Consider the following 13,185-nt stretch of genomic DNA (forward strand, 5'->3'; position numbering starts at 1 on the left):
TTTAACAGAAAGGTTATCATCCTTTTGATGCTGAGTGGCCAGCATTGCAAGTATGCTTTTGTTTCTTTCCTCTTTTACTTGATATCTTCCTCAGACTGAATAGAAAAGAGAACTTTTTTAAAAAGTAGTGAAATTTTTAAAAATTTTAATATCCCTGTGTATGTCAACTTTTATTATCCCAATAGTGTGCCATTAGCTTTGTTAAACACAGACCCAGAAATTTTCAGTCATTAAGGAGCACAATTCATAGATACATAAGTAATTTGATCAAGCCAAGGAGAAATACATGTACTACTATATAGTAAGCATCATTATTTTCTTAAGAATCTAGGGAGAATAGTTCTTTGAGAGGGTAAGCCTAATTTGTTCTGAAATAGTTCTGCTTTATTCCAAGCTGCCAGAAATGACAAAATTAAATAAAGGAGTTTTTAAACTTTGAAGTATGGAAACCTTTTCCCATTTGTTCTTCTCCCACAGTTCTACATTAAGGCTAAACTTTTTCTTTTCCTTTTTTTTTTTTTCCTTCCCATTTACTTAATTCAGTATAAAAATGTTGTGTGCATAGAAGCTGTTAGAATTTAAAAGGAAAGTCTAAATTCATTATCGATATGTTTGTGAACTTCTTTTAATTTAAACTAAATGAGAGATTTCATCAAGAGCTAGACATTTTTCCCAGTGAGTGCTTCAGTGTTTTTAATGGAAGATTGTTGCTGGAGAATAATTGTTATGAAAGTTTCAATTCCATAGTAATCATTAACTAACTGGTTTTTACTGGTAGTTTCCTAGAACCACAGTCTCTTATTTACTTCTTGTAGAACTTACTGCCCAAGGGGAATAATTATAAACATTGTTTAAACTTAAATTGAAATATCACAAAGCCCAAATAAAACTGTATTTCTGTCCATAAGTTTTCTTTTAAGTAGCTGAATTAAGTTAAACTAAGGCTCTCATGGTTTTTGTTAAGTTTTTATTTGAGAAATTTAGTTTGTCATTATTTTGATAAAATAACACACAAAAAAAATAGCCTTTTATTTTAATGTTTTTTGTACTTCAGGCCATGAAGAGGGAAGGGTGGGCTAGAAAGATGACTCAGGATCATGTTTTAATGAAGTCTCTTCTAGAACAATTTTAAATTAAGACTAGAAATAAAATGTAAAGAAATTCTAAAATACTTCTCAAGACTTTATACAAAATGACCAAGGAGCAAAGTTTTCAATTTGAGATTATTAATGGGATACAGGTCTGTACGTCAAGGTTCTGAAAAAAGTATTCTATTCCTTTAGTCTAATGGTACTATTTTCACTTTAACAAATTTGAAAATTGAACTATAAACGATACACCTAAGATCAGGAAATAAATAGGCTATGATTTTTTTTTTTTTTTTTTTTTTTTTACCAGGGATTGGACTCAGGGACACTCAACCACTGAGTCACATCCGCAGCCCTATTTTGTATTTTATTTAGAGACAGGGTCTCACTGAGTTGCTTAGTGCCTCACCCACCCCACTGCTGCTGAGGTTGGCTTTGTACTTGTCTCAGCTTCCAGAGCTGCTGGGATTATAGGCATGCACCACCGCACCCATCTACTAAGCTATGATTTTAATTGTCATTAATATTTTTTTCTCTGTACTGTAATTTCATTGATTTTAAAGGTATCGATTTTTTGGGTTAATAATCCAATCAAATATAAATAAACTTCATTATGGATTTGCATCCAATGAATGTAAAAAACACGTGATTCATTTTATTTAGCAATTGAGCAAAGTTTGACATGTAAGACATTCTTCTACCCTTTCTCAGAATTTTCTATCCCCCTGAGACATCAAAATTTATTATTATTACATACTCTGGCAGGACATCTAGGGTTCTACTCCCTCGTGCTGCTTTAGCTCCTTATCTGTACTCCTCTCCTGTTGCAGTGGGTACTTGTGCTCAATAAAATGAAATTTTAATAACTAATACAAAGAGGTAGCTGGCATGGTGGCACTCGCCTATGATACTGCTGGTTACCTTGACAAATCCTTGCTTCCCCAAATGCTGAAGTATAACATGAGAGAAGCAGGAGAGTAGAAAGCAAAAGGCTTTATTGAAGGATAGCAGAACAGACTCCCCACCGCCCCCACCCCCACCCCCAGGATGCAGGGGATCCAAAAGGCGGAATCTGTGGGATGAGGAAGTCCCATCCCTTTTATATCTAAGGTTTTCTTTGTCCTTCTACCTTCCTGTTCTTTATCTTGCTTATTTCCCTTTATCCTACATGTGTTGGAGGATGCAGGTGGGAAGGCCAAAAGGTGGGAAACTGGTGGGCCAATGTGGGGGTGGTGGGGGGAGTGATCCTCACAGGAAGGGCTTAGGCTGAATTGATTAGCACCTCCCTATCTGCTGGGAGTTCCTTCATTAACAGTTCTTTAGGATGGTCCAGGGGACCTTGGGGACAATAACATTTCAATCTCCCAGGTGCGGTTTCTGATTTCCCAGACTCAGATAGATTCCATTTTCTTTATTAGACTCAAGTCTATTTTTTCTCTGTATCAGACCCGATTTACCTAGCTACACTAACTACCTATCTTTAAATCTGGCGTCACCTATAATCCCGGTGGCTTGGGAGCCTAAGGAAGGAAAATCGCAAGTTCAAAGCCAACCTCAGCAAAAGAGAGGTGCTAAGCAACTCAGTGAGACCGTCTCTAAATAAAATACAAAATAGGACTGAGGATGTGGCTCAGTGGTCTAGTGCCCTTGAGAGTTCAATCCCCAGTACAACCACTCCCCCACATACACACACAAAAAAAGGGGTGGCACAGGCAAAGGCACTTCCCCTAGTATAACACAAAGAATTAGAGCTGTGAGAATAGTGATTTAGTAGGAAACATTTGGGTTTAGGAGCCTATGTCACATGAATGAAGGTCTATGAAGTCACCCAAACCAGAAATAGATTATTTATTTTTAAAATAGAATGCTTGATCCAGGTATGGTGGCACATGCAAGTTGCAGGCTAGCCTCAGCAACTTAGTGAGACCCTGTCTCAAAAAATAAACAGGGGTGAGTATGTAGGTCAGTGGTAAAGTGCCCCTGGGTTCCATTCCTAGTACCAAAATAAATAAATAAATAAATAAATAAAATGCTTGAGAGCTGTGAGTGGGCCCAAAAAATAATACAAAACTCAAGATGCTTAATGAATGTGTTACTGTGCATGCAGGTTATTCCAGGTGTTTCCTTATCTTTTTACAGGTAAGCCCTAGCTATGGGGTTAGCTGTACAATAAAAACACATAAGGTATAGAAAGAACCTTTGTTCATGTAAAAACTAAAAATAAAAACCTGATGTGCCTTTCTGGAGATTTTATTTGGGAATCAAGGACCACTCTCTAAGGCATAAGAAGAGGGAAGGGGCATGGGATTTATTATATATAAGTTTCATTTAAGGCAGCGTTCCCCAAATGTGAACCCTGCCATCCACATCACTTGATAACTCATTAGTAATGCAGATTCTTGAGCCCCTAATCCACCTACAGAATCAGAAACTCCAGGGGTGAGACACAGCACTCTGCTTCAACATATCTTCCTGGTGATGCTGATGCACTGTTAAATTTGAGAAGCACTGATACAAAGCATTATAAACCAAAGCTAATGACCTTTTTTACAATGACCTTAATTAGGAAATTAAGGAATTAGGGAAAATATAAAACTTTGCAGAGAAATACACTTGTAGAAATTATTACTTCTTATTGGTACATGGACTTTCCTTTGTGTTCTGCCCTCTAAAGCCATTAACGGTACTGGAAATGACTGATAATGTTCAGAAAACATTAATTATGAGCCAGGTCCTAGAGATTAGCAGAGTTACAATCCCTCTAGATCAACCCTCTCATTTTCATGAGAAAAATTTAGCTATGTGTCCAAATACATCTAAGTTTTTATATTACAGTTTTTTATATTGTAGAAATGTTTGAACCCAGGGCCTCACACATGTTACGTAAGCACTCTACTATTGATATGTCCCCAGTCCTTTTTATTTTATTTTGAGACAAGGTCTCCCTGAGTTGCCCAGGCCAACCTTGAACTTGTGATATTCCTGCCTCAGTCTCCCAAGTAGTCAGAACTACATGCAGTCACTTCTTTAGGGTTAAAACCACAAGACCTGCTTATAGTTGTCAGAAACTGTTTTACTATGCAAGTGGTACATGTTTTTTGGGGGGTTTTTTTTGCGTTGCTAGGGATTGAACCCAGGGCCTTGTGCATGCCAGGCAAGCACTCTACCAACTGAGCTATATCCCCAGCCCTTTTTTGTTTTTTTTGATTCAGTTTTGGGTTTTGGTGAGGGAAGGTTGGAGACTGATGAAAGATTAGAGTTCTTTTTAAAATTCAGAAATTATGATAAAAACCTATCTTGGAAGGGACATATTAAAGAATTATTGAGCACCTCATATAAATGACAGTTCAGAATGGAGTAACATTGGTGTTTCCCATCCTGAAAAAAAATATGAGAATGGATTAGACAGGGATTGAACACAGAAAGTAAGGATTAGTGAAGCTCTTCTATGTACTAGCCCCCCACACCATATTTTCAGAAACATTAGAATTTCCAACTATTATACCAAAAGTGTGAACATTAACAACTCTCAGAAACCAAGTGGCAAAATTGTTCCATAAAAATGTTTATTATCTCCCTGATGTATAAATATATATAATTTTTTTTTTTTAAGAGAGAGTTAGGAAAGTTCAGTCTGGATCATTGCTAATGATCAGCAGGGATCATTCCTAATTTCTGAGCCATTTAACATATTTTTTGTTTTAACAGCTGAGCAGTAAAGGGAACATAGATTTTGATAGGATTGATTGGAATAAAGGATGCCTTCTTGCCTCTCTCAGAGTATAACTTTTGAAGCATTTAATTACAGTACCTAAATACCAAGAGGATTCTAAGAGCTTTTCTCTGAGCTCTTTTGGAATCATCCCAAGAAGAATTTTTACTGAGAACCTTGTGTGAAGGAAGAGAAGACCACTGATTAGGTTGCAGAGAGGAAGCCCTTGTGTTCCTTATCTGCTTTGAGGCTGACTTGGAAGTGGTCCAGTCTTTGGGCTTGGACCATAGGCCGTTTCACATAAAACATAAGAATTGGAGATTAATGTTGTTAACTGTTTGACATAATAAATATTTAAGCATTTTAAAGTTCATTTTTGTGTTTTGAAAACTCTTAACAAGTGTTGCTGTGTTTTTTTTATAATCCCTACTGAGATAACATCTGTTGACATTTTAATGTATGTCCTTCCAGCCTTTCTTACAAATAGATATGCATAGATATCTTCACACTTTTAAAAAGCAAAATGGGGATTTATACTGTTTGATATATTCATGAGTATGTGGTTTCTTTTTTTTTCTTCTTTTTTTTATTAGTGCATTATAGTTATACATAAGATTAGGATTCTTTTTGACGTAACTATACAGACGTGGAATGTAATTTGCTACAATTCAGTCCCCAGTGCTTCTCCTTCCCTCCTCTTCTCCCTCTCCCTGTTCCTTTTCCACTACTCTATTGGGCTTCATTTGTTTATAGTTTGTTTTTTTAATTAGTGCCTTATGGATACACATAAAGTTGAAATTCACTGTGGTGTATTTATAAATGTGCATATGATAGTTTGGTCAACTTCATTCCACTGTCTTAGGTATATTATACTCTGGTATTCCATTAGGGCTTTTTAATGTTTTTAATGGAGCTGAGGTAGAAAGAGGAGCATGGTAAGAACACAAAGCACTGACTTCATATGGGTCTGCAGATACCCAGTGGGGAACTAAAAACAGAAATGAATCTTGGCATTTCTGCCTTCATTTTGTGTTAGTCTTCAGATTCATACTCTGCACAAAGGCATGCTAATCGTTTAAGGAGATTTTATCTAAACACTGGCAATAGAAGATTTATTGGCCCTAAATTTATCCAACCTATCTTGTCTTTCTTCAAGACTGAGGACACTAAGATAAGAATAGGATATTTTCAAGATTTTCAAGGATCTTCATCTGTCAGCTGTATGAAGTCCTCTTAAAGACTGCTGAAGTGGCACCTAGAACTCTCTAGTTGTTGCCCCAAGCCTTCCATGAATAGCAGAGTCTTAACAAGCAGATCACCTGAGGATGAAACTGCTCCCCTAAGCAGGAGCAGTTGCTTCCTGAAACTGAGTTGCCCCCTCCCAGGATTACAGGTCTAATAGATAAATGTCTATCATATAACTAACAGATATAGCTAATAGAGATTTCTTATAAGGACATTCCTGGAGCCACTCACAGAACCAGAACTGAGATAACAATCAGCCAGACAACAGTTTGACCAAGACTGTTTAATTATCCATGCCTCTTGCCTCCTGCCCCAATGCTTCCTCTGTTTTAACCTAAAACTCATATCAATTCCCCAAAGAAGTTGGGACTGAGATGCTTGATCTCAGTTTGCCGTTCTCATTATGGCCATATGGATTAAAGTGCTTTCCTGTTTTTTTCATTACTTTTGTTTGTTTGTTTGTTGGTGAGTGGCTGGGCCTGACTTGTTAGGACCCCCAGCATCTGGCCTGTAACCTGGTAACAGGAAGAGCTCCTTACTTTTCTAATGACCTTGTGAGTTGCACATTATCACCTACATGTTAAAATCCTGTCCTTGCCACTAATACTTTGCTTTGTGGTCTTAAAATATGTCATATAATAATTTCTCTCAGAGAAGAGTCCTCATGGGAGAAAATAAGATAAACTGAGTAACTTCTTAAGGTTTAACTTAAAATTTTCATACTATTCCTATAAATTGCCTATAAATGGTAAACATTTTTAGGCACTATGTTTTCATTTCTCTTGTCTAAAATAAGTTTATTCTTAATAGTTCTAAACTATATTAGTATCCTTTTCTCCTCCTTTTATCATATTTGATTTATGATTCACAGTTGTTTATTACATGCTTTAGCCTACTGGCTTTACTCCAAGTTAAATCTGCTACTTCATCTCCACTCTGATTGGGAATTTTTTAAAAAATTATGTAAAAAATGTTTTTAACTGATTTTCTAGGATTCCTGGTTCTCCCATTTGTGCATTTGTTAGCTTTAGTTTGGGGGGGGGGGCGGGGCAGAGGAGGTACGGTGTTTGCTTGGTTTTTGGTTTTAGAGGTTTTTATTTTTATTTTTTTGGTACTAAGGGTTGAACCCAAGGGTGTTTAACCATTGAGCCACATCCCCAGCCCTTTTTATTTTTAAATTTTGAGACAGGGTTTGCTAAGTTGCTAAGGGCCTCCCAAGTTTGCTGAGACTGGCTTTGAACTTATGATCCTCCTGCATCAGACTGCCGAGCCGCTAGGACTACAGGAATGTGGTACCACACCTAGCTAGATTGGTGTTTTTCATCCCTGGCTTCATATTAGAACACCAGGGAATCTTCTACATGCTATCAGTATCCTAGAACTCCTCCAGATACATTAAATATGAAGCATTGCTCCAGATTATATTTGCTTTTGCAATCATTGGCTGGCTTTCTGTAACTAATTTACAGCATGAATATTTGGTTTTTTACTTCTGATTTGTTATTGTGTGATCAGAAGTAGAAGAGACCACTTACTGTAAGTATCTGTCTTAATTTTTTAATTCTTTGTTCATACTAAGAATTTAAGTGTCCCACTTAAATTATTTATTCCTATAGGCCCAAATGCCCCTTTCCCTTATCACTGTGGTTAAATTATGCAACTAATAACATGGCATACAATTAATTTTATAGCAAAGATGTAGAAATTATGTAGATTATTACAGATAAAGGGTTTTTAATTTAATTTAGAAGGATTGTGGCTCAAAGTCCTACAAAGTTTACATTAGATTACATGTTAGCCTGGCTCGGTGTGCATGCCTGTAATCCCAGCAATTTGGGAGACTGAGGCAGGAGGATTCCAAGTTCAAAGCCAGCCTCAGCAAAAACAAGGCACTAAGCAAATCGGTAAGACCCTATCTCTAAATAAAATACAAAATAGGGCTAGGGATGTGGCTCAGTGGTTGAGTGCCTCTAAGTTCAATCCCCAGTATCCAAAAAAAAAAAAAAAAAGATTATGTTAGATAATCTTTCATGGTCAACAAAATCACAGGAGAATGCTAATTAAATTCCTCTTTAACTGCATTACCCCTCACTAACTCAGCCCTCAGTAACTTTAATTTAAATAGGGCTTAAACTGTAGTGGACAGTTTAATCCATTCTCCCAGGCCACACTCTCAGATGTGACTAGGCCAAGCTTCTTATTTTCCCAAGGGCAGGGGAAGTGGTCAAGTAGTGACTGCCTTCTGATCATTTGATACTTTTAAATTCTTTGTATGATATGGACTTTGTAATGGTTAGTCTGTTTCCTGATTGGCTAATACAAGAAAAATCTTTCCTTTTTTCACATACATTTTAATACTCCAGAATGACTTTTTGTAAAACTATGGAGCTTTTGTTGTTATCTTTTAATTCTTATGAGTATTTTAAATTTTCTCTTATTTCTTAAGTTATTTTTAACTTAGTTCTAGGTACAGACAGAGTGGAGCAGATGACCAAAACTTACAATGACATTGACATGGTTACACATCTCCTTGCAGAGGTAGGAGTTTATCTTTTATTTCTCTAGTACAAAAAGCTAAAACTGGGGACCAGGGTTGTAGCTTAGTGAGTGCTTACCTAGCATGTGTGAGGCACTGGGTTTAATCCCCAGCACCACATACAAATAAACAAATAAAGGTAATGTGTCCATCTCCAACTTTAAAAATATTTTTTTAAAAAAAGCTAAAACTGAGGATCATTTGTAATCTATCAGATTTGCGCATTAGATGAAAAATGGTGATGTCTGTGCTCTGGGTTCTTTTTGGGTAAGATTGTTACAACTGAAACATCTGGCATACCATCTCACATTACAAACTAAATGGTTTCTGAACCATTGATTGTTGTGAAGTTATAGAGGACTGATTGATCGATCAATTGACTGATTGATTAATATGGTGCAGGCTGGACTGTCTCTTCTAGAAAAAGATCTTGTTTTTAAATTGTCCCTGCTGTTATGCTGGAGTAGAGCCACCCATTCAAGAAGATCTATTGCAAATGGGGATCCATTGCAAATAAATACCTGCAGTTTCAGTCAGCTTTTTTGTCACTGTACCAAAAGACCTAACAAGAACAGTTTGAGAAGGAGAAGTTTATTTGGCATTCATGGTTTCAGAGGTCTCAGTCCATTAACAGCAGATTCCATTCCTCTGGGCTTAAGGTGAGGCAGAACATCATGATGAAAGAGTGTGGTGGAAAGCAGCTCAGGACATAGCAATCAGGAAGCAGAGAGAGATCTGCTCACCAGGGTCAAAATGTATACCCCAAAGGCATGCCCCAGTGACCTTCCCCCCTCCAGCAACATCCTACTTGATTACAGTTATAACTCAGTTAATACATTCAAGTGAATTAATGCACCTGTTAAGGCTTTCATAACCCAGTGATTTCACCTCTAAACTTTCTTGCGTTGTCTCACACATGAGTTTTTTGGAGGACACCTCATATCTAAACTATAACATAAAAGCATTTTCTTTTTTTATTTTCAATTTGATCTATTTGATCTTAGTTTGTTTATGGCATTTTAAACATGTATAGTGTATATCTTCCAGTTAATAGTCAATAGTGTTCTCTTCTTGTATCTGTTTTGTTTGACTTTCTCTTTGACATATATCTGCCCCCTCTCCTCCCCAGATTTTCAGACTAATTTTTGTATATGCCACTTAGCCTATATTTAAATGAGATAAATGACCTTGATACTTGGGAGATAATCCATCCATTTTTATGTGCTATGGGAGGGAAACAATTTTATTCATAATGATTAATGTAAACTGAACTCATATTTTAGGCAGTTAGAGATATGTGACAGTTTTCCATGCCATGAATATAATCCTTACCACTACCATACAGATGGGATTCCAGGGCTCTAACTGACTATAACTCTGAATTAAGGCTTGTTGCTTGGCCTCTCTGCGTCACTACCACCAACTTCATTAGACTCTCTTCTCCTAGAGGCAGATCCCTGAGCCTCAAATTTCTAATCCTTTATTCCTTATTTTATTTCACATCATTATTCTTACACCATTTATCAGTGGGCTCTTGACTGTGTTTTCCTCTAAGCTACTGGCAAGAGTGCATATAAACTTTGCCCTAAACAAAACTATTTTCAATATGATATGATCCCCATATCTTAAATGGCTAATTATGTATCATTATCATACTTAATACACAATTATGCTTAACAGATATTTGGGCTTTTATGGAATAGTTTCCATCTTGTGGGAGGGGGGGTGTTCACTGGGGGTTTAACCCAGGTCTCCGAGCATGCTAAACGCACATTCTACTATTGAGCTACATTTCCATCCCCCATCCTTATTTTTTTTAAAGCCTCTATTAATTTTTCTAATTCTCCAGTTATAAGTTTAAGGGTTTAATTGTTGAGCTCTAGTGACTAGAATGATCAATAAACTGTCACTCAGTCTCAAAAAAAGAGATGCTCTCCTGCATTTATAACTATAGTAGTCATCCATTTGATTAATTTTTTTAATTTTTTGTAGTTGTAGATGGACAGCATGCCTTTATTTTATTTATTTTTAGGTGGTGCTAAGGGTCAAACCCAGTGCCTCACCCATGCTAGGCAAGCACTCTGCCACTGAGCTACAGCCCCAGCCCTGATTAATATTTATTAAACACTACCTGTGTGTGCCTGACCCTGTATTCATTTGCAGTATCTGGTCATTAAAATGAATCTCAATGTTTTATAGGAGATTGCTTTTGAGTTTATCAAAATTGACTGCAGAATCTCTAAGCTGACATCTAATTCTGTTAGTACTCAAAGAAGTGTGTTTATTTGGTGTTTTAACAGAGGGATCGTGATCTGGAGCTAGCTGCTCGAATTGGACAAGCTCTCTTAAAGCGGAACCATGTCTTGTCTGAGCAAAATGAAGCCTTGGAAGAGCAATTGGGACAAGCCTTTGATCAAGTAAAATCTTTGATCTAGTATTTGCAGCATGAAACGTTTAGGTATTGTGTAGTGGAGACCTTTATTTTCCCAGATATCCTTGAAATGATGATAGTAGGTAAATACCAGTCCCTGTTGGCAACCATCAAACTAAATAGTAGAGAAATGAAATGTTACTATATAGAACACTCAGGTGACCCTACCTTAGTCAATTAAAGCCTATATTCAGTATCCAGAGTGCTTCTAGCACCCTGCTTAGATCCTAAGACTGTCCTTACCCCTTTGCATGAAGTCTTTGTTTGTGATCATAAAGTGTAGTATCTTTACTCTGAAGCCAAAACAAAAGGCAGAAAAGAAAAAGAAATTTTTAAAAATGCATTTATTCCATATCGATAAATATTTGTATTAAGAACTAATTTATTGTCAACTTGAATGGTTAAATTTCAGATTTCCTATAACTTGTTATTTTTATCAGTTTTCATGTATCTTTTATAAATATATTATAGTTGATAATATTTATGTCTATGTTGAAAATATTTATTTCCTAGAACTAAAATTAATATTCCTAGGAAGACATGCAAAGTTATATATAACTTAAAGTATAAGCTCTTGGGTTGAAAATTTGAAGTAGGGGGTCTATTCTGGTACTTTGAAGGTTGTTCTGTACTGTTTTCAACTAAGATTGTGTCATCATCTTAAGTGAAATTTTCTTCTATTTTCTTATCTTTTAGAGTATGAAAATTGAATTTTCTTCTTACCTACTAAAGAAAAATCGGTATTAGTTGAGTTAATGGTCAAAAACTGTATTTTAGGAAGTATCTGGGATTTGTTATTATCTTTAACACTTGTTATTTTTGTCATTCAAATCTAGCATCTGATTTTATAATTTTTTATGGCAAAAAACAGTTGTTCCATATAGTAGAAGCTATAATCAAGCACTTTTTATACGCAGGTTAATCAGCTGCAACATGAGCTATCCAAGAAAGATGAATTACTTCGAATCGTCTCTATTGCTTCTGAAGAGAGCGAAACTGATTCCAGCTGTTCTACACCTCTTAGGTTCAATGAGTCCTTTAGCTTATCTCAAGGTTTGCTGCAGCTGGACATGCTACAAGAAAAGCTCAAGGAACTGGAAGAAGAGAACATGGCTCTTCGATCCAAGGTACATTTGACCTCATTCTCATTGTCCTTTACTTTAAAGGCTACAAGGTTCAGTTGCAGGTAGAATTGAGATAAATTATGGCATAACATTCTTATTAAGGGTTGGCAGACAAGGAACTGTTTGCCTTCCATTGTTACTTAGAGCCCACTGAAAAGTGGATGATAGCAGGTTGACAAGTAAAATGGGGATAGCCATAGCATAGGATGGACATCAAATGGAGTTTATATATATAAATAAGTAACTGGAAGAAGAACTATGTCCAAAAAATTCAGGTTTCTATGAGCTGGCATAATGTAGTGAATCAAAGATGTCCTACTTAAGCAAGTGACATTTTAACCAAGCCTAGAGATTCATTAGAGATGTAGATTACAGGGGGCATGAATGGGCGTGTGCAAAGACCCTGAGAGCAATGAGGAGAGATGCTTTTCATGTTCTTTTCCCTACATTTATTTTGTGGTAGGTAAAGTTGACAGACTGTTAGTATTTTTTTTCCTTTGAAAGTGGTGAGCTTAAATTTTTAAACAACAAAGCCTTTTGTAGTTGTTAATACAAAAGCATTAGACGATATTGTCACAGACTGTTTTCAACTGATTTTTTTTCTTGAAGGCTTGTCATATAAAGACAGAAACTTGTACTTATGAAGAGAAAGAACAACAGCTTGTGAATGACTGTGTTAAAGAACTTCGTAAGTAGTAATATATTCTGTTTCATAGCCTTTGTGCAGTTCTTTGTTAGGAAATCTCCAACTCAGAAATTTGATTAATAGTTTCAGTAGAAGTATCTCAAGAAACAGTTTAAAATTTACTTAGTCTATTTTGTGTTGCTATAACAAATACCTGAGAATGAGTAACTTACAAAGTAAAGAGGCTTATTTAGCTCACAATTCTAGGGGCTAGAGATTCCAAACATTGTGATGACTACATCCTGGCAAGGGTCCTGGCTGGCTTACAATATGGCAGAGAGGTGGAAAGGGAGCTAGCTGTATGCAAAAGGGGCCAAGCATTTGGAGTGTTCTTGCTTTATAACAACCAAAATCTAGAAATCTA

At 36.3% G+C, this 13,185-nt stretch overlaps 1 protein-coding gene across 6 annotated transcripts in view; it reads left to right on the forward strand.

Moving 5' to 3' along the window:
• Trak2 (trafficking kinesin protein 2) overlaps window positions 1-13,185 on the forward strand; it is a 56,635-nt gene that overhangs the window by 27,870 nt on the left and 15,580 nt on the right. For 5 of the 6 annotated variants that reach the window (XM_076866917.2, XM_076866919.2, XM_076866918.2 and 2 more), the window contains 4 exons: window positions 8,492-8,583; window positions 10,882-10,998; window positions 11,930-12,139; window positions 12,746-12,824. In XM_076866917.2, the coding sequence (XP_076723032.1) occupies window positions 8,492-8,583; window positions 10,882-10,998; window positions 11,930-12,139; window positions 12,746-12,824 (498 nt within the window). The remainder of the gene's footprint in view (window positions 1-8,491; window positions 8,584-10,881; window positions 10,999-11,929; window positions 12,140-12,745; window positions 12,825-13,185) is intronic. The other variant, XM_076866922.2, reaches the window with a different exon arrangement.

This window comes from Callospermophilus lateralis, chromosome 9, assembly GCF_048772815.1.
Source record: "Callospermophilus lateralis isolate mCalLat2 chromosome 9, mCalLat2.hap1, whole genome shotgun sequence".
Lineage (NCBI taxonomy): Eukaryota > Metazoa > Chordata > Mammalia > Rodentia > Sciuridae > Callospermophilus > Callospermophilus lateralis.